The sequence below is a fragment of the Geotrypetes seraphini genome, chromosome 1 (assembly GCF_902459505.1).
Source record: "Geotrypetes seraphini chromosome 1, aGeoSer1.1, whole genome shotgun sequence".
NCBI classification, from domain to species: domain Eukaryota; kingdom Metazoa; phylum Chordata; class Amphibia; order Gymnophiona; family Dermophiidae; genus Geotrypetes; species Geotrypetes seraphini.
The window spans coordinates 441,982,216-442,004,903 of NC_047084.1; the positions used below are offsets into that span (position 1 = coordinate 441,982,216).

At 42.7% G+C, this 22,688-nt stretch overlaps 1 protein-coding gene across 5 annotated transcripts in view; it reads left to right on the top strand.

Annotated features, from left to right (window-relative positions):
* MOB3B (MOB kinase activator 3B) overlaps nt 1–22,688 on the top strand; it is a 200,919-nt gene that overhangs the window by 37,965 nt on the left and 140,266 nt on the right. For all 5 annotated transcript variants that reach the window (XM_033919933.1, XM_033919943.1, XM_033919903.1 and 2 more), the window contains exon 2: nt 16,705–17,303. In XM_033919933.1, the coding sequence (XP_033775824.1) occupies nt 16,886–17,303 (418 nt within the window). In that variant the 5' untranslated portion in view covers nt 16,705–16,885. The remainder of the gene's footprint in view (nt 1–16,704; nt 17,304–22,688) is intronic.

Below are 22,688 nucleotides of genomic sequence, written 5' to 3' on the forward strand. Positions count from 1 at the left end.
GTGAGATCAGCAGTAAGATAGTGCCCTGTATTTCACACAGGTATCTCATTGTCTCTCTTGGGGTCCCTGCAGATTGAGCCTTTGTCTATTGGTAACTGTCCTTGTTTGGGCCTCTGTGCTGAGCTGCATGTGTCTAGTAGTGGCACAGGATATTTATGCCTAAAGGTAGTACAAGCAGTTTCCAAGTTCGGGCTGTCTCTATGGGCATAATGACACTGCGCATATTCCTACAGCCAGGACTCTCTTTCTCTATTTCTGAGGGGGCCTGGACTTCAGATTTCCATGCTTATCACGCTGGTTTCTCCTGTCACCATTTTCTCATGGCACATGCTAGACGGGCCCCCCAACCAGACAGAAAAGGCTGTACAGCTCCTTTTAACCAGGAGCCAGTTACCTATTCTATCAAACCCATGGAGGATCACGCACTATGTGGACATACGTATTTCGCTCATGTTGCATGGGGTTAGTACTGTTTTCATGGTTCCAGTATATGCCTCTTTACATTGTGAACCTTGATTTTTCCTAGGAGAATCTTCTTGCAGATCCTACAGTCTTATTCTGCCATTCCCTGACCTTCTGCACTTCATTCTGAGGGGATCTTGACTTCTTCCAATGACTCTTCAGGCTTTCTCATGAGGGAAAAGACACTATAATGTCAGGTCAGAGGGCTGTGAAGATTTTTCAGGATGCTTGCATCTTTGCATTCTCAGGTTTTCCAGTTCGTTCTTGGAGTCTCTATGTTTTGTGTTTCCCTTTTCAGTGTTACTGGTCCTCAGGATGGTTCTTGTAGTTCTTCGGGAACTAAGGGACGTTGTTCCACTTACCGCATGGTGCCCGAGATAGGGGGCATTGGGCAGGCTGGATCCCATTCTGCTGAATTAGTTTCTCGGGGTTACACATTTCTGCAGACAACCTGGGAGTATATTTACATTTTCTCTATGGACTCCGAATCGGCACTTGGTTTGCCTACCTCTCTTGGAGTGGCGCTTTCGGTTTTGGCACATGCCATTTTGCCTACCCAAGGCTTCACGAACGTTTTAGGTGATATGGGCGGTGGTACCGTTTTGGCGCTACCAGGCGATTCATCTAATTTCTTCTTGACTGCCTGCTTGATTCGGACGACTTCCAGTCGGGCCATTTGACTGACATGAAAAGGATGATATCTTTTCCTCAGTTCTTTACACGTGCATCTTTGAATTTGCACAGCACTCTTTTCTCCTGTACTATTTATAGGTATATCGGGGTGATGTTTTTATTCATATAGGAGAGACATGTGTTTCTTTCCGGAGACTTCGGCGTGGGGTCTCGGTCTCAGATTGGTATTCTTCTTCGCTTACCATGACCAAGAGTATGGGATTCTGTACAGTTTCTGGGATCCATATTGCTGACTCCACTGGGGACTTCGGCTTGCTTTCCCCTTCTTACGCTACAGCAGTCGCTTTTGTTCCGGTGGTTCCAGGTATCTCAGGGCACCAATTATTTGGTATGCTCCCCTGCATCACTCTGTATGATTTGGTGGCTCCGCGCGATTTCTCTTTTCAAGGCATGCCTCGGTCTTTGCTGGACTATCTCATGACCACTGACCATCCCGGGCTGTCGGGTTGGGGGGCTCCGTGGCTTCCATCCTCAGCTCCTGGAGTCTGGTCTTCAGAGGCCTCAGTACTTGTTCATTCTTCTGCTCTTGAGCAGGGTCAGGCTACCTTTCTGGAGCTTCAAATCATTCTTCTGGATTGCCGCTGAGGGTCCTTTTGGTCAGTATTAGGATGGGGGTATTTCTCTACTGCTTGGGCAGTAAGTGTTGTACTCATTGGCAGGTGAAGTTGTTCTGCTTCAATGGGTGGACTCATCTTCGTCTTCTGTTGGCAGATCCTTTTATGGATCAGGATAAGAGTTTGGATAGACTTTCTCTCCGCGGAATCTGAGCATGGCCCATTTCTTGTATGTTACAGTGTACAGCGCTGTGTACGCTCTGGAAAGTGTGCATGTTAGTAATAGTGTAATCTTCTGCATCCTGGATATGGAGATTTGTGGCTCAAGCGTTCTAGCTCTTTTTATGGAAGTGAGATCTGCTTGACCTAGACCTCATGGCCTTGTCTCTCAATTCTAAGCTTCCTAGCTTCTTCGGCGGGCCCAGGGAGTGGGAGTTAGAGGGGGTAGCTGCATGGCTCCTTTCTCGTTTCTGCCTTCTCTTTTTCAGTGTTTTCCGATGGCTTGGATTTGCCACCTTGAGCTCGCTTTCCGGGCACAGTATTTGTAGAATCTCTGGATTGGCGGCGCCATCCTTACTTTGCGGATTTGATGAGTCTTTCAACAGCCGGACTAAGAAGTTTCCTGGTATCTCCGGCTTTGCTCGCCTAGGGTCCGTTCAACATGGATATTTGTACTACTTTAGTATTACGACCTAGTTTTTTGAAAAATCTTGGCTGACGTGGAAGGATTATGCGAAGCAGGTTGTTTCTTCTCTTATCCAGGTGCTACGGACGTCTTCTCCTGTGGCTTCTGCTTCCTTTTGGAGGTTTTTCCTTTCTTGGGTGCTTCTTAACGTTTGAACCACTCCAGAGTTCCTTTTTGGCACAGGTGTATTGCCGAGGGCTTAGCGTTCAATTCCCTTCAGCTTCTAGTGCCATTCTTAGCTTGTTACAAGGGCTAGGTATATTGCTCTTCGCTTACTTCTCAGCTTCATGTAGTTCAGGTCCTAAACAGAGTGCGGTATATTCATGCGCCTCTTAGAAAGCCCAGTTTGTACAATCTTCACGTACTTCTTCTCAGTATACCGAAGGCTTCATTTCATCCTTGTCTTTTGGGACTCTAAAGGGCTGTGCCGTTGAACATGGGGTTTCTTGTGGCCATGGCTTCAGCTCTGCAGTTTTCTATGTTGCAGGCCTTGTTCAACGGGGATTCCTATTTCTGATTTCCGAAATATGGGGTATCAGTTCGGATGGTACCATTATTTCTTTCTAGGGGGGTGTCATCCTTTCTTTTATGTCATGCTCACTTTTCCTTCCTTCTTCCTGGGAGGGGAAATTGGGAGCAGTGCTTTTATTCACTGCATTTTTTGATATGTACATAGCGTTCTCTGTGAGCTCGGTTTCTTACGACTTTTAGTTGTTTATATCTCCTTTTTGCATTCTTCAAGGGACGCCTCAAACGTTTGGTGGCGTTCGAAGCCTCCATCGCTCAATGGGTCCAGGAGGACATTCTTTTTGCTTGCTTGCTGGCAGGGAAGCGGTTGGCGAAAGAACTTCATGACCATTCCGCTGGAGCGATGGCTACTTCTTGGGCTCGGCCCAGAGGTTTTTTTCTTTGGAGGAGATTGTCTCGCGGCTAATTGGTCTTCCGAGCGTGCTTTCTCTCCCCATTTCTGCTTGGAAGTGGGGGCGCATGCAATAGGGGCGTTTTGTGCTTTGGTTGTTGCGGAGACGGCGTTTGCTTCCCACCCAGATTGAGGATTACTTTGCTACATCCCATTGGTCTCTGGATTCATCTGCTGCTGTTGCTAGGGAAGGAAAAATTATGTTCTTACCTGTTAATTTTCTTTCCCTTAGACGCAGCAGATGAATCCAGAGCCCCACCCTTTCTGGATATTGTCTCTCGGTTTTTTCTTTTGCAACTTTCGCAGTTTGTTATTATGGCAGGTTGTTTTCTGTATTATTGCATTTTGAGATTTGTTATGGGTAAGAAGTTTTTTACATGCTATGCCTATTGCTGGTTACGTGTGCTTGGGCAAGGAGCTATACTGATGATACAGGAGGAGTGCCAGCCAATAGGGCCACCTGTTAATCAGTTTCTCTATCTCCGCCTGCTGGTAGATGTGAGCTATCCCATTGGTCTCTGGATTCATCTGCTGCGTCTAAGGGAAAGAAAATTAACAGGTAAGAACATAATTTTTCCTTATTTATCAGCCCCTCTGGATGTGAGAAAGTGGCATCTGGCTAGATTTGAATAAATTATAGTAGAAACATATCCAGCTCTCAGGGTGGACTATGAATAATTTTGGGAGAATGCGGGACCATGTGCAGAAACATTGTGGGACCTCATTTGCATAAATTAATAGGGGCTTAAAAGCAGAGCTTTTTGTGAAATTACGGTTACTCACTGGTAGGACTGGTTTGCCAACTTTAACCAAGTTTCCAAGTTTTTATTTAATATTTGATTAAACGCTTATCCAAAATTCTAGGTGTTTTACAATGATAAAAAGGGGAGGACAAAATCTCAAACAATTGTGCGTTCAATCCCAATTTAATGGACCCCCCCATTAACAACATTTTGACTGGATTGACTTGTGATATTTGACCAGGTGTGTGTATTTATATGATGCTAACTGCTGGAAAATTGTTTGCAAATGTTTTAGAGTAGGTGATAAATGCTGCTTGGGCCATGAGAAGTCTGGTCAAGTTGTCAACTCGGGGCCAGAATGCATGATTGGTGTGAAAAGAAATAAAAACGATACTCTTCAAGAAATCACTGAAACACTCTTAACATCACAAATACCTTCCCTCCTCCCACCTTCTTCTCGCCCCACAGTTACTATCTGTTCTTCTCCTCAACTTCTCTTGAATTCACCAATGATCTTCCATTATAACCCACCATTTATAACTCTTTTGTAATCCGCCTTGAACCGCAAGGTAATGGCAGAATAGAAATCTCTAATGTAATGTAATTAAAGGAGAGGGGGAGGAGATAATGGGATTTGATATAGCAATCCAATCCAATCTTTTGGTTTATATACATAAGAAGAAGCTATTCTGATTCCTCGGATGAAATTACTTTTGTAACAGTTGTTGAAAAAGGAAGGTCTTTAGAAATTTTCTAAAGGCATAAAGAGAAAAGGTAGTTCTTTTTTTTTTTTTTTTTTAGTTCAATCATGTTTATTGAAAAATTTTTTAATATACTGAACAATAAGGCAACAATGACCAATACACTGATCTCAACTGGTAGTTCATTCCAGATAGAGATAAAGATGTATACAAAGGAGCAAGAAACATAACCCAATGCCTTTAATCCCTTAATTGAAGAAAAAGAAAGTTTATACAGTTGAGAAATTCTTGATCTTGTAGTTTGTAATGAATTAAGAGAAATAGGGACCAGAGGCGAAAAGACTCCATTCAAAATTTTGAACTCTCTGCTTGCAGTGGTGATAGTCAAAGCAGTATACAGACGTACTTTCTCTGTCCCTGATAGACTCACATTCTAAGTTTTGTACCTAGGTAATAGAGGGTTAAGTGACTTGCCCAGGGTCACAAGGATCTTCAGTAGAAACTGAACCTGATTCCACTGGTTCTTGGCTCACTGAACTAACCATTAGGCTACTCCTTCCACTTGTATCAGACCAAACTCAGTCTGGCAAATCCAGCTGGCTTGCAGATTTGGATTTCCGTTTGAAGTGGGTAACAGCTGAGTCACACATGTAGATGAAACACCAAGCTGGGACAAGCCCATCTGAGCCTGGAGCAGATTATGTACAAGCTGGCTCAATTCTCAGGATCTTGAATGCATTGGGTGAAATGAGCAGATTACTATAGTATGCAACAAAGGCTTACAAAGGTTGTGAATAGATAAATTATCAGACTTCCTTAATATTTATACCTGTCAGACTGATAAACTGTAAACTCTTAAAGAATAAGAAAAACCCTCTTCTGGAAGTGTGCGTGAAAAGTGAGACGACTGGGGCCTCCATTGATCATATTTCTTCCCAGATGCACTGAATGGGAGAAAATTCTTTGCAGAATCAAGCTTACAATTTTACTGTCCGGGTTCCTTCACACCACACATCCATATTTTATTCAAGACGTAACTGCTCTGAAGCAGGGCTCTTTTAAAATCCGCTCTCAGCTGGTTTAGCTTTTGGGAGTTTAAACATTTTGGCTGCTAGCTCCCCACTTTGCATGTTTATTTTGGTTTTCTTCTTGCTTATTTTACTGCAGCTGTTTTGAAACAAACTGCTATTTATGTTCCTTTTGTTCAACATTTGGGGACAATTGAGGCTTTTCTTTTTCCTGGGGGGGTGGGGAGGTGAAGCTATTTGACAGCTGAAATCCTACAGTGGCGTAAAGAGAGGAGAAAAAGCACAGAGCAGCAATTCCACTAATCCTCTCTTGTATTTCACAGGGTGAGCTAAATCTGCAAACTAAGCAGTTATTTTTAGGCCAAGCGTAGGCACTGCAGACCTAGTTAATGTATATTCATTAGAGTTATCCTGTTTGGGGACCATTGGACTTCTAAAACAATAGCTGTGCCATAACTTTTTCTGCCTCCTGCTTTTCTTGTGAACTGACTACACTGACTGGCTTTTTTGCTAGCTCTACGTATTCTGAGTCACAAAATTTAATTTGTTTACTCTCTTCTTTCCTCCCTCTTTTTTTCCCCTATGTTGCTTTTGACACCTCTTTCCCTAGCTCTGCAATAGCAACAGCGGTCTTCTTTCCCACCCTAAGTCCTGAATCTTTGCAGTTTAGCCAGGCCCAATTGGCTGTAAAGGACAAGGGATTGAAACTAGGATCATTTTGTAGCATGCAGAGAGGCCATCCTTCAAGATCTTGAAAAATGTTAAGCGAGCAGTATTACCCTTGTTTTCCAAAGTATTACCTTGCCTCCTTCTCAACTTTATTTTTTATTTAAATTTAACTTATGCATGTTCAGTAGTAGTTAAATAAGCATTTCCATATCGGGACAGACTGAAGGTCCATCAAGCCCAGTATCCTCTTTCCAGCAGTGGCCAACCCAGGTCACAAGTACCTGGCAAGATTCCACTCCCCCCCCAAAAAAAAAAAAAAGTAGATTTCATGCTGTTTATTCCAAGAATAAGCAGTGGATTTTTTCTAAATTCACCTGAATAATGTTTTAAGGACTTCCTTTCAGGGACTTGTCCAATTTTTTTTTCTTAAACCCTGCTACATTAACCTCTTACCATATTATTGGGCAACAAATTCCAGAGCATAATTACACATCGGGGGCTCCTTTTATCAAACCGCGGTAGAGCATTTTACTATGGGATGGCAAAGTAAATACTCAGATGCTCACTCAATTCCTGTGAGCGTCTTGAGCAGGGGTGTCAAAGACCCTCAAGGGCCGCAATCCAATCGGGTTTTCAGGATTTCCCCAATGAATATGCATGAGATCTATTTGCATGCACTGCTTTCATTGTATGCTAATAGATCTCATGCATATTCATTGGGGAAATCCTGAAAACCTGACTGGATTGTGGCCCTCGAGGACCGACTTTGACACCTGTGGTCTTGAGCATTTACTTCGCCAGCCCGCAGTAAAAAGCTCTACCGCGGTTTGATAAATACCAGTATGAGTAAAGAAATGTTTTGTCAGATTTGTCTTAAATGTACTACTTAGTAACTTATGGACTAGGGGGCATGAAACAAGCACTCTGTTCATGATTTGATAGACGTCTGTCGTGTCTCCGCTGAGTCATTTCTTCTTAAGAGCCTTTACCTCGTTAGCCTTTCCTCATAGGAAAGTCATTTCATCCCCTTTATCATTTTATTTATTTATTCATTTGTTCAGTTTTCTATACCATTCTGCCAGGGGAGCTCAGTGTAGGTTTGAACCCATAACCTTGGGGTTGTAAATAGTGGGGTAAGTTTGTCTTAATTCTTAGGTGGGTTTAAGACCTAGTTACTCAAGCTGGCTTTTAGCAGCTTAGTTTGGACCTTTGATAGGGCGGACTATGATAGGAGATATAGGTTTCTTTCTTTTTTTGTTTTTGTTTTGTTTTGTATTTTTAAGGATTTCTTTCCTTTTGTAAATAGTTGTGCCTTTTTTTATTTCATGAAAGGCAGTATGGCAAATTGTGTGCAGTAGACTCTCAGTTATCCGGCACCCATGGGGATTGGTGGATGTCTGATAACTGTAGTTTCTGGTTGCTTGAGAGTTACTGTAAAAATAGTTTTATCTCCCTTCCTAACTCTATCATCCCTCCCCCCACCTCTACTTGTTGATCCAGTATCTGTTCTTCCCTTCTTTCTGGGTCACTTTCTTTCCCCCCTTCTCCCTCCCACTCTTATGGGTTCACAGTAACATAGTAAATGACAGCAGATAAAGACCTGAACGGTCCATCCAATCTGCTCATTAGTTATACCCATTAAAAATACATGATTAAATTAACTTGTCTCTTCATTGATATTTCTGGGTCATAGACTGTAAGTCCACCTGGTATTGTCCTAGGTTCCAAATGCCGTCCAAGCTCACTCCACCCTATCCAACCATCCAGCATTCATTCATTTCCCCTCTACCCTACAGAACCAGTATCCATGTCCCTTCCTCCCCCCACACACTTATGGGTCCAGCATCCATGGCAGCCAGTCCAGACAACACCCCACCCTCCCTCACTTACCTGAAGCAGTAGCGGCAGCTGGTGAGCAGAGGAAGCTCCGTAAACAGGCACTTTGTGGCCAGCCCCGGCAGGGCCTTTCCTCTGCTGTGATGCTTTGGGTAAGTAAGGGAGGAAGGGGGGTTTATCAGGACCGGCTTTGCTGTTTCAGGGGCTGGAGGGTAGAAGGGGTGCTTTCAGGACCGGCTGTTGCTTCAGGGGACGGAGGGAGGGAGATTCGTAGCTGCTTCTGGAGCTGGAGGGAGGTCAGGAGCACACGACTTTGGAGGTTGTCTGAGGAGCACAGGAGACAGGGGTGGGGGAGGTGCTGGCTGAGAGTGCTGGTTGGTTGAGAGTGCTGGCTAGTTGAATACTGGTTAACTGGAATTCTACTGTAGGTTGATTTACTTTTTTATAGTGTGACAACTCCTGGAATCAAAATTATGTATGTTTTATTGTGGCCATGCCCATTGCTCATAGCCCAACCCACCTGGGTTCCTTCATAGGATGTAGCAGAGCAGCTTTGACACAGGTTTCTGCTCATAACAGTGCTCTAGACTTTACATCATCCATCTGCATGAGAGGGATTAAGAAAAGAGAAGATTTTGAGAATCTCCCAGATTTATGTACTGAACGAGGTCATCTTTGACTCCTCTCTCTCTCTCCTTCACTGCCCAGATACAACATATTAAAACCTGCCACTTTTTTCTGAATAATATTACCAAAATCCTACCCTTCCTCTCTGAGCACACTACCAAAACACTTATCCATGCCCTCATCACCTTGTGCTATATAAGTGATAAGTAGTAGTTAAACCTGTCAGTACCACCTCCCTCCTACCCAACTACTATGAGCAGAAATGGATATATGAATTAAATGCAGTTAGCCCTTTTGGCCTTTAATGCAGAGCTGGACTGGATGACTTTGATTTGAGAAGTGACGCAATTTGCTCTGCAGTCTCTGTGATTGGTAGAGATAGTCAGATGATGAGGTGGTATATAAATGATTTGAGAGATGACGCCATTTTAGAAAGAAACAGAGCTGGCGGTGGATCTTTCTAAATGGTGGATGTTTGAGGTTATAGATGATATTAGTAATATTGTTATTCTAAACAGTGGAATGATGATTTAATGTTGATTTTCATAGGGGATACTCCTTGAAACAGCTAATTTGCTAAACAAAGATATACAATAAACTGCACAATACATTAGACCATTAAATAGTAAAATCAGGAGAAAACTATCCTGCAAACCATGTTTTCTTTTTTTCTTCTTTGAGGAAACATTTTACTATATACAATGATAAATTTATCATATGTTGTAATATTTTTTAAAAATTTTGAATGGAGTTGGAGCCGGTACGTTTTTATCGATCACAATGCCAACTCCGACTTTGACTTCATATCTCCTGGTTTTAATTATTACCTAAGGAAAAGTACGTGCGCACACACACACAAAATTGCACCAGTTTTCTGTGTGGATACTGTTTACATAGAAAAACAGGCATGAAGTTTAGATTATTCAAAACTAAACAACCTCGTTCCACCTTGGGACTGCCTTCTGGAACCCCCCTCCCCCCCTATTTAACCCTTTCAGGACCAAGGGACATATTTGTCCCATAACTTTAAAATCCTATAAATTTTGATTGGGATAGTCTACAGTTCTAAATTTGATATGTACGGATTCCATATGATACTGCCTTTATGTAAACAAACTGGTTCCGACATTCATTCATTAGCGTCGTTGCTAGATTGACGAGAAGATTCACTTGCCACACTGTCCATAAGCCAGAAGTGTGATTTTTTAAAATAAAAATAATGATATTTCACAAAAAAAATCAATTTTTTGGCATCTGCAAGCCCTTTTTACCATAAAAATGTCGTCAAAACCACAAAAATTGGCCTACGATCCTTATGGTCCTGAAAGGGTTAAAAGTACACACATTGTTCCATATTGCGCATAATTTTACCTACATCCAGGGCAATCATTAATCAGAAGGCCCAGTTCCATGGGTAAAACAGCATTTTTCTCACAGAAGGGACTTTCATTATTACCCCTGTGAATGTAATGATTTATAACTTGTTGTTTTTATGATTTATGATGGAAGGTAGAAAACCAAATTTGGTATAAAATAAATAAATGTAGGACTACTTTTATTCTTTAAAGTGTGAAATACTAAGAATTTCTCATTGACTGGCTGAAGTTCGAGTTGGGACCTGCAAGTTTTGACAGCAAGACTTGGTAAGGGCGGAATGTGGCATGTTGGAATTCTAAGAATCTAGATGCTATGTGCCCACTGAAAATTGCTGTTTATGGATAAACTGATAAACTCAGTAGAATTTGTAATTTCTTTCTGGAGGCAATAGCAAACAGTTTATTCAAACTCTGATCCTTTTTGCTTTAACGGTTATTCTTAAAGGCAGTGCCTGTAGAAAGGTGGGGTGTGTGGGGGATAGGAGTGGTAGGAAGAAGAGGGGGCACATGTAACCAGTGGATTTTCAAACCTTAATGCAAATTTCACCTGGTCACACAGAGGAGCTCCATCACTGTATCATGACCTCATTTTCACACTAGAGGTGGGGGAGTTTTTACTTTCTTACATCACAACTCCTGCAGACTTCAAAAATATTGGCTGGCATAGTACCTTAGACTAGGTAGGATGTCTTGTGACCTCTTGCAGTCAAAACTTTGAAGAGACATATTCATAAACAAATAGTCACAACCAGAGGGGATTATTTGGAGAGTGGTAATCACATTAAATTAATAAGAGGGACTGTTCTTCATTTATCTTTTTATTTTTTTCTGGACATGTATTTGCACATACCAAAGGAAATAAGCTAAAATTGTTTGCTTACACTTAGACATTTTTTGTGCTAAAAACACTGCGGCATAAGGAAATAACTAGATATTTGGAGTGGTCTAGTGGTAGAGCTGCTGCCTCTGCACCCAGAGGTCATGGGATCAATTTCCAACCTGCCATTATTACCACACACAAAACACGGACAATCCTTAACCAAATACAGAGCAAGGGATTGCAAATAGAAATATGAAGACCAAAATTGAACTGGGAGCCCCAAGAAATTACTGCAACACTGGAGAAACAAAAACAGAAGTGCTTTTTTTTTTGTACTAAACGTAATCCAAGGCAGAGCCATAGATGGTCCTGGATCCAGGACCTACCAAAATTAGCCACCTCCTTTTCTAGGGTTACCAGATTTTCCTGAAGGAAAATCCAGACCCATGGCCACGCCCTCCCCAGGCCCACCCAGTTCCATCCGCGCCACGCTCCAGCCACACCCCCAGTTTCACCCCATAACCTGTTCGTGCGTCAGGGCAGCATCCGTGCATGCACAGATGCGACGCAATGATGTCACGCTTTGCATTCACACGTTCCCAACGTCGGGAGCTTTTCAAAACCCAATGTGCCGGGATTTGAAAAGCCGTCCCAGGAAATCCGGACATCTGGTAACCCTATCCATTACTATGGCTGGTTAGGGATCCTGAAGCCCTATGAGCTGAAGACCACCTTTTCATCCTCCTTCTTCAGTCATGCAGACAGAAGTATCCCTGAGTTGCCATCGGCTGCAGAGCTTGGAGAGATCTGGCTGCTGAACTGAAGGAAGAGGACTTCAGCTGGTGGGGCTTGGGAAATCTCTGCTAGATCAGTTATTTGGTTTGCATTTCGGCGTGGTGGATAGAGAAAATTTAGTACCCATCTACTTTGGACTCTGCCACCCCTCACCCATCCACTTTGGACTCTGCCACACCCCCACCCCTCACCCATCCACTTTGGACTCTGCAACCCCCCACCCCTCACCAATCCACTTTGGTCTCTGCCACCCCTCACCCATCCACTTTGGACTCTGCCACCCCCCACCCCTCACCCATCCACTTTGGTCTCTGCCACCCCTCACCCATCCACTTTGGACTCCACTCCACCCACCCAATCAGCTATCTGGCTGTGCAACTGAACACAATACTGTGATACACATATTCCAAACCTAACATATTCCACTTAAATTCAAAACAAAATACCTTTAATCTACCTCTAATTGCCAGGACGTTCAAGTGCCGATAATCAAAAATCATCTTTTTGTACATCTAGCAAGGTATTCCAGCGAGAATGTGACAACTTTAATAATACCATATGTGCCTACCAGATCTCTGCATTGATTGATTGAAAATACAAAATGGTGCTAGTTTCTTCTTCTACAACTAAATTAGAAACAACATGAAAAGACATTTTTTTCTAGCTCCATTTTATGGAGTAGGCTCCCCGTGGCTTATGAGGGCTGAAGTATCATGTAAGAAATTTGGGATTCATTTGAAGAACCATTTTTTTCATGTGCCTTTGGAAGCTAAGTGGTGGTTCCATTTTGAGATTGTGCAGATGGTACTAGCTACTTAACTCTAGATTTACTGATTAACTGTGTTCTATGTTGTTGCCAAAAGTTAATTTTGGGTATGCCTTCTATGTATGTACTGTATATGCTTGAATATAAACCCATCTGAATATAAACCGATATATCATTTTTGCCCCTCTTTTTAGGGGAAAAATGGTATTTTGAATATAAACCAAGAGTTTTTATATATTACCATTCCTCCCCTACCACCCATGCTTCTTCCCTCCTACTAATCTCCCTTCTCCACTGACACCGATGCTGCCAGGCTTCCTCCCCTCAAACTGGCAGGGTTTTCCTGCTGTCAGCAGCTTCCCCCACCCCTCTGAACTGGCAGACCCCCACCCTGCTATAGCATGCAAGTGTGTCCATTCCCCACAAATGGGCAGTGTTCCTCTCCCTCTTCTTCCCCTCTACATGACCCCCAACCCCAGGCCTCACCTTGCTTCCCTGGCAGTCTAGTAGCACATTGGAACAAGATTGATCCTCACTTGCTCTCTATGTTAAAAATGGTTGTCGAGACTTCCAGCGGGGGTTTGGTGAGAAGGCTGAGGGGTGAGGAGAGAAAACTGTGGAGGGAACAAAGAGGTGTGGGGTAGAGTAGGGAGAAAGATTTAGGTGGCAGCAAAAAGCTGAGAGGTGTTTACCCTGGAAAAGGAACAGATGTATCTGGGGGTTGAACCTGCCAGGAGAGGCAAATGGGTTCAACCTAGGTTGGACAACTGAGAACTGGGGAGGATAGAACCTTAAGGGCAATATTGCTGAGGGAGTGGGAAGATTAATTTGTCATAGGTTAATTCTGTACAAAATATTTACAAAAAAAAAAATAAGAATAGCCTTACTGGGTCAGATCAATGGTCCATCTATCCCATTATCCCATCTTCACGTTGGCCAATCCAGGTCACAACTGACAAAAAACCCAAATAGTAGCAATATTCCATGCTACCGAGCCAGGACAAGCAGTGGCTTGTCCGGAGGATGTGATAGGCCAGAGCACTTTACAGGGGTTCAAGGAAGGTTTGGATAGGTTCCTGGAGGACAAGGGGATTGAGGGGTACAGATAGAATTAGAGGTAGGTCATAGAAGTGGTCAGAAACCACAGGTCATAGACCTGATGGGCCGCCGCGGGAGCGGACCGCTGGGCGAGATGGACCTCTGGTCAGACCCAGTGGAGGCAACTTCTTATGTTCTTATGTTCCCCCATGTCTTTCTCAATAACAGACTATGGACTTTTCTCCAGGAACGTGTATAAACCTTCCTTAAAACCAGCTACACTATTCGCTCTTACCACATTCTCTGGCAACACGTTCCAGAGCTTAACTATTCTCCGAGTGAAAAAATATTTCCTCTTATTGGTTTTAAAAGTATTTCCCTGTAACTTCATCAAGTGTTCCCTAGTCTTTAAAATTTTTGGATAGAATAAAAAATCGATTCACTAGTACCCGTTCTACTCCGTTCAGGATTTTGTAGACTTCAGTCATATTTCCCTCCATTGTCTCTTTTCCAAGCTGATGAGCCCTATTCTCTTTACTCTTTTTTTCATGTAAGAGCAGTTCTGTCTCCTTTATCATCTTGGCCATTCTTCTTTGAACCTTTTCTAGTTCTGCTATATCTTTTTTGAGATAAGGTAACCAGAATTGAATGCAATACTCAAGATGAGGTCGCACCATGGAGTGATACAGAGGCATTATAACATTCTTATCCCCTCTTCTACGAAACCGAGCTAGCGGTTTTTAGCGCAGAAAGAGCACAGAGAGTTGCGTTGAATAGCCCATGCTGCTCCCGACGCTCATTGAGTTCATATGAGTGTCGGGAGCAGCGCAGGCCATTCACCGTGGCTCCCCACGCTAGAAACTGCTAGCATAGTTTCGTAGAAGAAGCCGTTAGTCTTGTTTACCATTCCTTTTCTAATAATTCATAGCATCTTGTTTGCTTTTTTGGCCACCCCACACATTGGACAAAAGGTTTCAGTGAATTGTCTACAATGATACTGTGATCTTTTTCTTGGGCTCTAACCCCCAAAGTGGACCCTAGCATCTAGTAGCTATAATTTGGGTTATTCTTCTCAATGTGCATCGCTTTGCATATGTCCACATTAAATTTCATCTGCCATTTGGGTGTCCATTCTTCCAATTTCCTAAGGTCTGCCTACAATTTTTTATAGTTTGCATGCACTTTATCTACTTTTAACAGTTTAGTTCTTCTGCAGACTTAATCATCTCGCTTGTTCCAATTTCCAGATTGTTTATAAATAACACCAGTCCCAATATGGATCCCTGTGGCAAGCCACTATTTATTCTCCTCCATTGAGAAAAATGGCCATTTAAGCGGTTCTTAATCCACAAGTGAATATTGCCTTCTATCCCATGACTCTTTAATTTTGTCAGGAGCCTCTCATGAGCAACTTTGTCAAAAGCTTTCTGAAAATCTAGATACACTACACCTTTATCCACATGTTTATTAACACTTTCAAAGAAGTCAAGCAAATTGGCAAGGCAAGACCTCCCTTGGCTGAACCCATGCTGACTTTGTCCCATTAAATCATGTTTGTCTGTGTTCCACAATTTTATTTTTTATAATTGTTTTCACTATTTTACCCAGCCCTGAAGTCATGCTTACTGGTCTGTAATTGGCCCAGTATTAGCCACCCACCAATCTTCAGGTACTACAGACGATTTTAGTAACAGGTTACAGATCACTAACAGCAGATAAACAATTTTATTTTTGAGTTCTTTCAGTATCCAGGTGATCTATCACTCTTTTATCTTGGCAATTTCGCTTAGTACATCTTCCATGCTCACTGAGATTTATTTCAGTTCCTCCACATCATCACCCTTGAAAATCATTTTCGGTTCAAGTAGATCTCTTACATCTTCTTCCGTAAAGACTGAAGCAAATAATTCATTCAGTCTCTCCGCTAAGGCCTTATTCTCCCTGAGCAGCCCTTTTGCTCATTTATCATCCAATGGTCCCACATATTCGCTCACAGGTTTTCTACTTCTGATGTACCTAAAAAATTGTTACTATGAGGTTTTGCCTCTTTGGCAAGTCATTGCATCTAGCTTGCCAATTCTTATGTCTCTTCTTATTTCCTTCATTTGGATCCTTTTTCCATTCTTTACAGGATTTTTTTTTTGGTCTAATAGCCTCTTTCACTTCACCTTTTAACTAGGCTGGCTCTAGTTTTCTCTTCTTTCCACCTTTGTTAATACGTATTAATACGTGGAATACATATGGTCAGGCCTTCCATGATAGTAGTTTTTAAAAAAAAAATTTTTTAACATCCACACCTGGTTTACAGTCCTAACCATTGCCACTGACATTTATAGTTCCTTGTTACCATTTTCCCCATTTTATTGTAGTCACCCTTTTGAAAATTAAATATATAGAGAATTTTAAATTTTTGTACAGAATTTACAGTTTTTTTATGTGTAGAATTCTCTAGGCTGTAGTTATGTTCTTTCTATAGCATAGCATCAAGTTACCTCATTTGAATATATACATTCTTGGTAAAAGTTTTATTTCAGGGAATACCTCATTTAATTGCAAAGCTATGTTCAGAAATTGTTGTTTTGTTATGTAAGATAAAACTTGGGGGTCCTTTTACTAAGGCACACTAGCTGATTTAGCGTGCATTAAAAATTAGTGCGCGGTAAATGCTAACGCGTGTGACTGCGTCCATTATATCCAATGGACGCGTTAGCATTTAGCGCTTGCTAAATCAGCTACCGCACATTAGTAAAAGGACTGCTTGGGGTCCTTTTTATCAAGCAGCGGTAGGGGTTTAACACGTATAATACCGCACGTTAAACCGCCTGCCGCGTTAGCTGCTAACGCCTGCATTGAGCAGGCATTAGATTTTTAGCTGGCCGCGGGGGTTAACGCGTGATGAAATGTCAGCGCTAACCCTGCTAGCACGGCTTGATAAAAGGACCCCTTAGTGTTTTAATTCAGCTTTGGGTTCTTATACATGTCTGTCTTTCAGTTTAGTGTTCTTCAACACCAAGACATGAGGTTGTCTGGGCAAGCTTTCAAGGAGAAGAGCTGGAGATCTGCTTAGCAGCATTCAAAAGTCTCAAAGGACTGAGTCATTGGACCTGTACCACAAGCTCATCAAGTTTTTGGAGAGGAAAAGATTGGTAATAATCTGCAAACCGATAAAGAACATGTCAATTGGACTAAAACAAGTTTTTAACAAGGACAAGACTTTTCGGCCCAAGCGCAAATTTGAGCCAGGAACCCAAAGATTTGAGCTCCATAAACGTGCTCAGGCCTCGCTTAACTCAGGGGTAGACTTGAAAGCTGCAGTACAGCTCCCCAATGGGGAAGACCTGAATGATTGGGTGGCAGTTCATGTAGTTGACTTCTTCAATAGGATCAACTTGATCTATGGCACTATCTGTGAGTTCTGCACGGAAAGGACCTGTCCAGTGATGTGTGGGGGCCCAAAATATGAGTACAGGTGGCAGGATGATCTCAAATACAAGAAGCCTACTGCTTTGCCAGCACCTCAGTACATGAATCTCCTTATGGACTGGATTGAGGTGCAAATCAACAACGAGGAAGTATTCCCTACGAGTGTGGGTAAGTCAGAATCAGGCAGTCTGCCAGATTTGTGTTTGTATGTTCAAACAGTCCAATTTGTTGGTGCATTGTAAAGTTCATGTTAGACGGGAAGTGTTCACACACAACTTCTTCTGTAGTACGCCAACCTGGGAATGCTCATTAACGTAGAGAATCCTCACAGTATTACAAATGGGAATGCTCGTATGCTGACCCATAACACTTTTCAGGTACTTCAGTGCAGTGGTGTAGCAAGGGAGAGGGGCGCCTGGGGCAGTGGCGCCCCTCCCCCTGCTCTCATGTCCTCTCCTTCCTCCGTACCTCTAGTTGTTGAAGTTGTTGCTCGGAGCATTCAACAACGTGCTCCTCGCGACCCCATTGGCTCTCCTTCTGATGTCACTTCCTATGTGCGACACCCGGAAGTGGCGTCAGCGCGAGAGTTGACGGGGTCGCAATGAGCTTGTTGTTGGCCGCCACAAACAGCAACTTCAACTGGAAGTATGGAGGAAGGGGATTGGGAAGTGTGGGGGGGGGCAGAGAGGAGAAGGGGTACAGTGCCCCCACCAACATGGCGCCTGGTGCGGACTGACCCCCTCACCCCCCCTTACTATGCTACTGCTACTGCTTCAGTGTTTAGTTCTAAATAGTGGTCCCTCAGCTGACTTTGGAAGATGTGCTACTGGTGCTGATTTTCTTGAAACGAAATGATATGGAGCTAGGAGCCAGCAGCAGCCTCATTCTTCCATTCCAGTGATGGTGAAGAAAAGGAAGCAAGGTTCTAGGTTGGTGACCTGGCAGAAAAAAAGCAAGTTGAGACAGAGCATCTGTGTCCTACCCTTGATCAAACTTTGCGATACTACTGGAATCTGGATAGCTATGATGTGGGATGAGTTTCAATGAGTGCGGGTGGCAGTGGGATGAGTTACCTAAGAACATAAGAAGTTGTCTCCACTGGGTCAGACCAGAGGTCCATCATGCCCAGCGGTCCGCTCCCGCGGCGGCCCATCAGGTCCATGACCTGTGAAGTGGTCACTGACTATTCCTATATCCTACCTCTACTTCTATCTATACCCCTCAATCCCCTTTTCTTTTAGGAACCTATCTAGACCCTCCTTGAACCCCTGTAGCGTGCTCTGGCCTATCACAGCCTCCGGGAGCGCGTTCCATGTGTCCACCACCCTCTGAGTGAAAAAGAACCTATTGTGCATGCAAGTACCTAAGCATTTTTGGTAGGATTTATGTTCACGTTTCCATTAACCAGGTGAATGCATTTCCTGGCAAGCTCTTGTAGCTATTTTCCTGAGCAATTGTTTTTTCTTGCTTGAGCTGAGGAAAGCTGGCATCTTAGGGTTTCAATAATTGCAAAACAGGAATTCTTTCCCTTCATTGCTTCTTGCAAACAGAAACAGCAGATAAATGTTAATCCCCTAGTAACTGTGCTATAAGATGCATTATTTTTACCAGGTGTACTCCTTAAACAAACTCTGATCTGAAGAAGAAGGGTTACCTTCGAAAGCTCAGCATAAAATGCATCAATTTAGTCCAATAAAAAAGGTATTACCTTATTTCCTTTGGGTTTTTTTTTTGTTTGTTTTATTTCTTTATATTACCTTGGCAAGTAGACCTACGCGGCCACCACACCATTTCACTCAATGAAGAAAGGTAGATGTTAAAGAGGGAAGGGAAAAGGAGAGACCCCAGAGAAACCCTACATGGTATACTATGAGAGAAAATGTCATCTCTTGTAACCTGATAGATCTGAGATCGCAGAAAACTGTTAAACCAGTAGAGGAGATCAAAGCCATGCATCTTCTATTTGGTCCACTGTTCTAGTTGCAAGCAGGTTTCTTATAGTTTTATAGCAGTGGTCTCAAACTCAAACCCTTTGCAGGGCCACATTTTGGATTTGTAGGTACTTGGAGGGCCGCAGAAAGAATAATTAATTTCTTCTTATTAAAGAAATGACAATTTTGCATGAGGTAAAACTCTTTATAGTTTATAAATCTTTCCTTTTGGCTAAGTCTTAATAATAATATTGTAATTTATAGGTAAAGAGACATATGATCAAAACGGTTTTATTTTACTTTTTGATCATGATAAATATACCGAAGGCCTCAAAATAGGACCTGGCGGGCCCGCATGTGGCCCCCGGGCCGCGAGTTTGAGACCACTGTTTTATAGTGTTTTATTCTGCCTGGGGAGTGATTCTGAAAGGCATTTCCACAAGCAAAAACGGTGTTTTACAGGCAGACAAGACCATACAGAGCTACGCTTGCATCCAGAGAAGTTGCCCACTGATGCCTGTGCCCAGTCTGCTTTGCCCTTGTCGGCGAGAATAGATGGTGGCCCAGGAGCAATTTTTGCACACCTTCACCTTTGCAGCGACACTGCTCTCGGATTCCTTGGTACAACTCTGTACATGGAAATAATGTTTTGCAAAAGTACTGTATTTGGATTATATGTACATAAAGTTCATGCACATGTAGCTTGTGTATGCTCTAATTTTATCTGATCTGAGCAGCAGCATTATTGGGGGGCAGACGTTTGCATGCAAAGAAAGTAAGGGCTCCTTTTACTAAGGTTCGCTAGCGTTTTTAGCGCACGTACAAGTTTAGCGCGCGCTAGCTGAAAAGTGACCGCCTGCTTAAAAGGAGGCGGTAGCGGCTAGCGTACGGGGCATTTTAGAAACATAGAAAGATGACGGCAGATAAGGGCTACAGCCCATCAAGTCTGCCCACACTATTGACCCTCCCTATTAAGTCTAATGACCCCCTTAAGTATAATTGTAACTACTGCCACTCTACTGACCCGTTCTTTCAAGTCTGTACCCTGGAGACCCTATCCCTTGGCGTGACCCTCGTAGGGATCCCACATAGGTATCCCATTTATTCTTGAAGTCTGAGATGCTGCGTGCCTCGATCACCTGCACTGGAAGCTTGTTCCAATGCTCAATCACTCTCTCTGTGAAGAAGTACTTCCTGGCGTCACCACGAAACTTCCCTCCCCTGAGTTTGAGCGAATGACCTCTTGTGGTCGAGGGTCCCTTCAGAAGAAAGATATCATCTTCCACCTCGACCCGTCTTGTGATGTACTTAAATGTCTCAATCATGTCTCCCCTCTCCCTACGCTCTTCGAGAGTGTAGAGCTGCAATTTGCTCAGTCTTTCTTCGTACGGGAGATCCTTTAGCCCCGAGACCATCCTGGTGGCCATCCGCTGAACCGACTCAATTCTGAGCACATCTTTACGGTAATGTGGCCTCCAAAATTGCACACAGTATTCCAGATGAGGTCTCACCATGGTTCTGTACAATGGCATCATGACTTCAGGCTTCCTGTTGACAAAGCTTCTCTTGATACAACCTATCATCTGCCGTGCTTTAGATGAAGCCTTCTCCACTTGAGTGGCTGCTTTCATGTCAGCACTGATGATTACTCCTAAGTCTCGTTCTGCCGTAGTCCTGGTTAAAGTTTCTCCATTCAGGGTGTAAGTTCTGTAAGGATTTCCGTTACCGAGATGCATGACCTTACATTTCTTGGCGTTGAAGCCCAGCTGCCAGATCGAGGACCAACTTTCTAAAGTACGCAGGTCTTGCTCCATAGCATCCTGTAGATTATAGCCGTTTACTATATTGCTAATATAGTAAACGGCTATAATCTACAGGATGCTATGGAGCAAGACCTGCGCACTTTAGAAAGTTGGTCCTCGATCTGGCAGTTGGGCTTCAACGCCAAGAAATGTAAGGTCATGCATCTCGGTAACGGAAATCCTTACAGAACTTACACCCTGAATATACCTTCTGCAGAAGCTTGGCGACCCATTTTTATTTTTAATAAAATTATCCTATCGGAAATCTTTTTTTCCTCATTGCAGTACGTGTCTCGCACATGCTTTCACTAGTTACACGTGCTATGGTTTATAATTGTATATATAACCCCATTTTTTTATGAAACCTATGCACTGCTTAGAATTATGGTAAGCGATATAACAAATTTTGAAATTAACTTGGATTATTGTTATGTTAGGTACAATCTTATATCCCGCTGAATCCTCATTAGTTAAGAGTTCTAGGCGGGTTACAGCAATATGTTGCTACACAGAGTTCTGTATAGAGTTAAATATGTTACAGAGCCAAGTTGGACGTTTTTCTGTTCGGTTTTTAGTCTTTGCACATGGTCCAAGTTATTGTAGAGGAAAGAATGGGAGAAAGTTGGAGGAGGTTAGGAATTATCCAATTACTTAGCTGATCCACCATATTATTGTAGGAGAGCTGCTGGCCTCTATGATCATAATCATGATAGATTATAACCTACCTATGTAATTTTAAATAGAAAGCATTAGCTGTTTGCTAGGGATATCCAGGGCTTGAGGCTGTAAACCATATGAGACTGGCTTGAGTTCTAGATGCAGCCTTCTTGAGACTTAGCAAAAAAAAAAACCAACCCACACACACACAAAAAACACAAAACCCAACAAACCAATTAGCTAGAACACATGATTTTGAAGAATCATTGAGCTTTTGCTGAACACTAAGGCACAATATCAGAAGATTCACAGATTTTAATGAGCATGAATCCTGCCATAACACTCTAAATAAATTGATACAGCTCAGGGCAGGGGGGTGGGAACTGTTGGAGAAGAGGTCTGTGAAAAGTATGAGGAGTTATAAGAAACTTGTAGTTTGAGATGACTGTAATCTGGGGGAGGGGGAGGATGATATAATGGCCTCCTTTTACGAAACTACAAAAGTAGTTTCTAGTGCAGGGAGCCGCGCTGAATGGCCCGCGCTGCTCCTGATGCTTATTGAGTTCCTGTGAGCGTCGGGAGCAGCACGGGCCATTCAACGCGGCTTTCTGCGCTAGAAACTATCGCAGTTTCGTAAATGTTGCTGTGATATTCAAGATGAACAGCTTGAAAGATTTGTAAAGTTGTATGGCATTTTGGTTAATTAAAAGCAACCTTCTAGAAATGTATGCAATCTATACACACATGGATTTATGATCATATGGCCCACTGTTGAAAGTAGCTGATATACTGTATTTAGCCTAGCTTGTATGGAGAGAGCCATTTGGTTCTTTGATGATGCTACTGATGGCTTTTCTCATCTCAGCATCAGTCCCCTGACTTAGTCATATATCATTTACTTATACAGTATACTCTCGCATTTGATCATTAAAAAAAATACAAAATATGCTTCAAGAGCAAGAATAGAAAACAAAACATCATTTCTAATCCATCTATTACATAAGCTTTCTCCCTGTACTAGCCAAATTAGATACCAGTGAAGCCCTTGCAAAGAGGAAGTGGTTTTATTTTTCTTGCCTAGACTTAAATGTTCATTGCCATTGAATATCGAAGGTGCCCCCCATAGTCAAAATGTATAAATAGATTTTAGTTCCCTTTCTCTG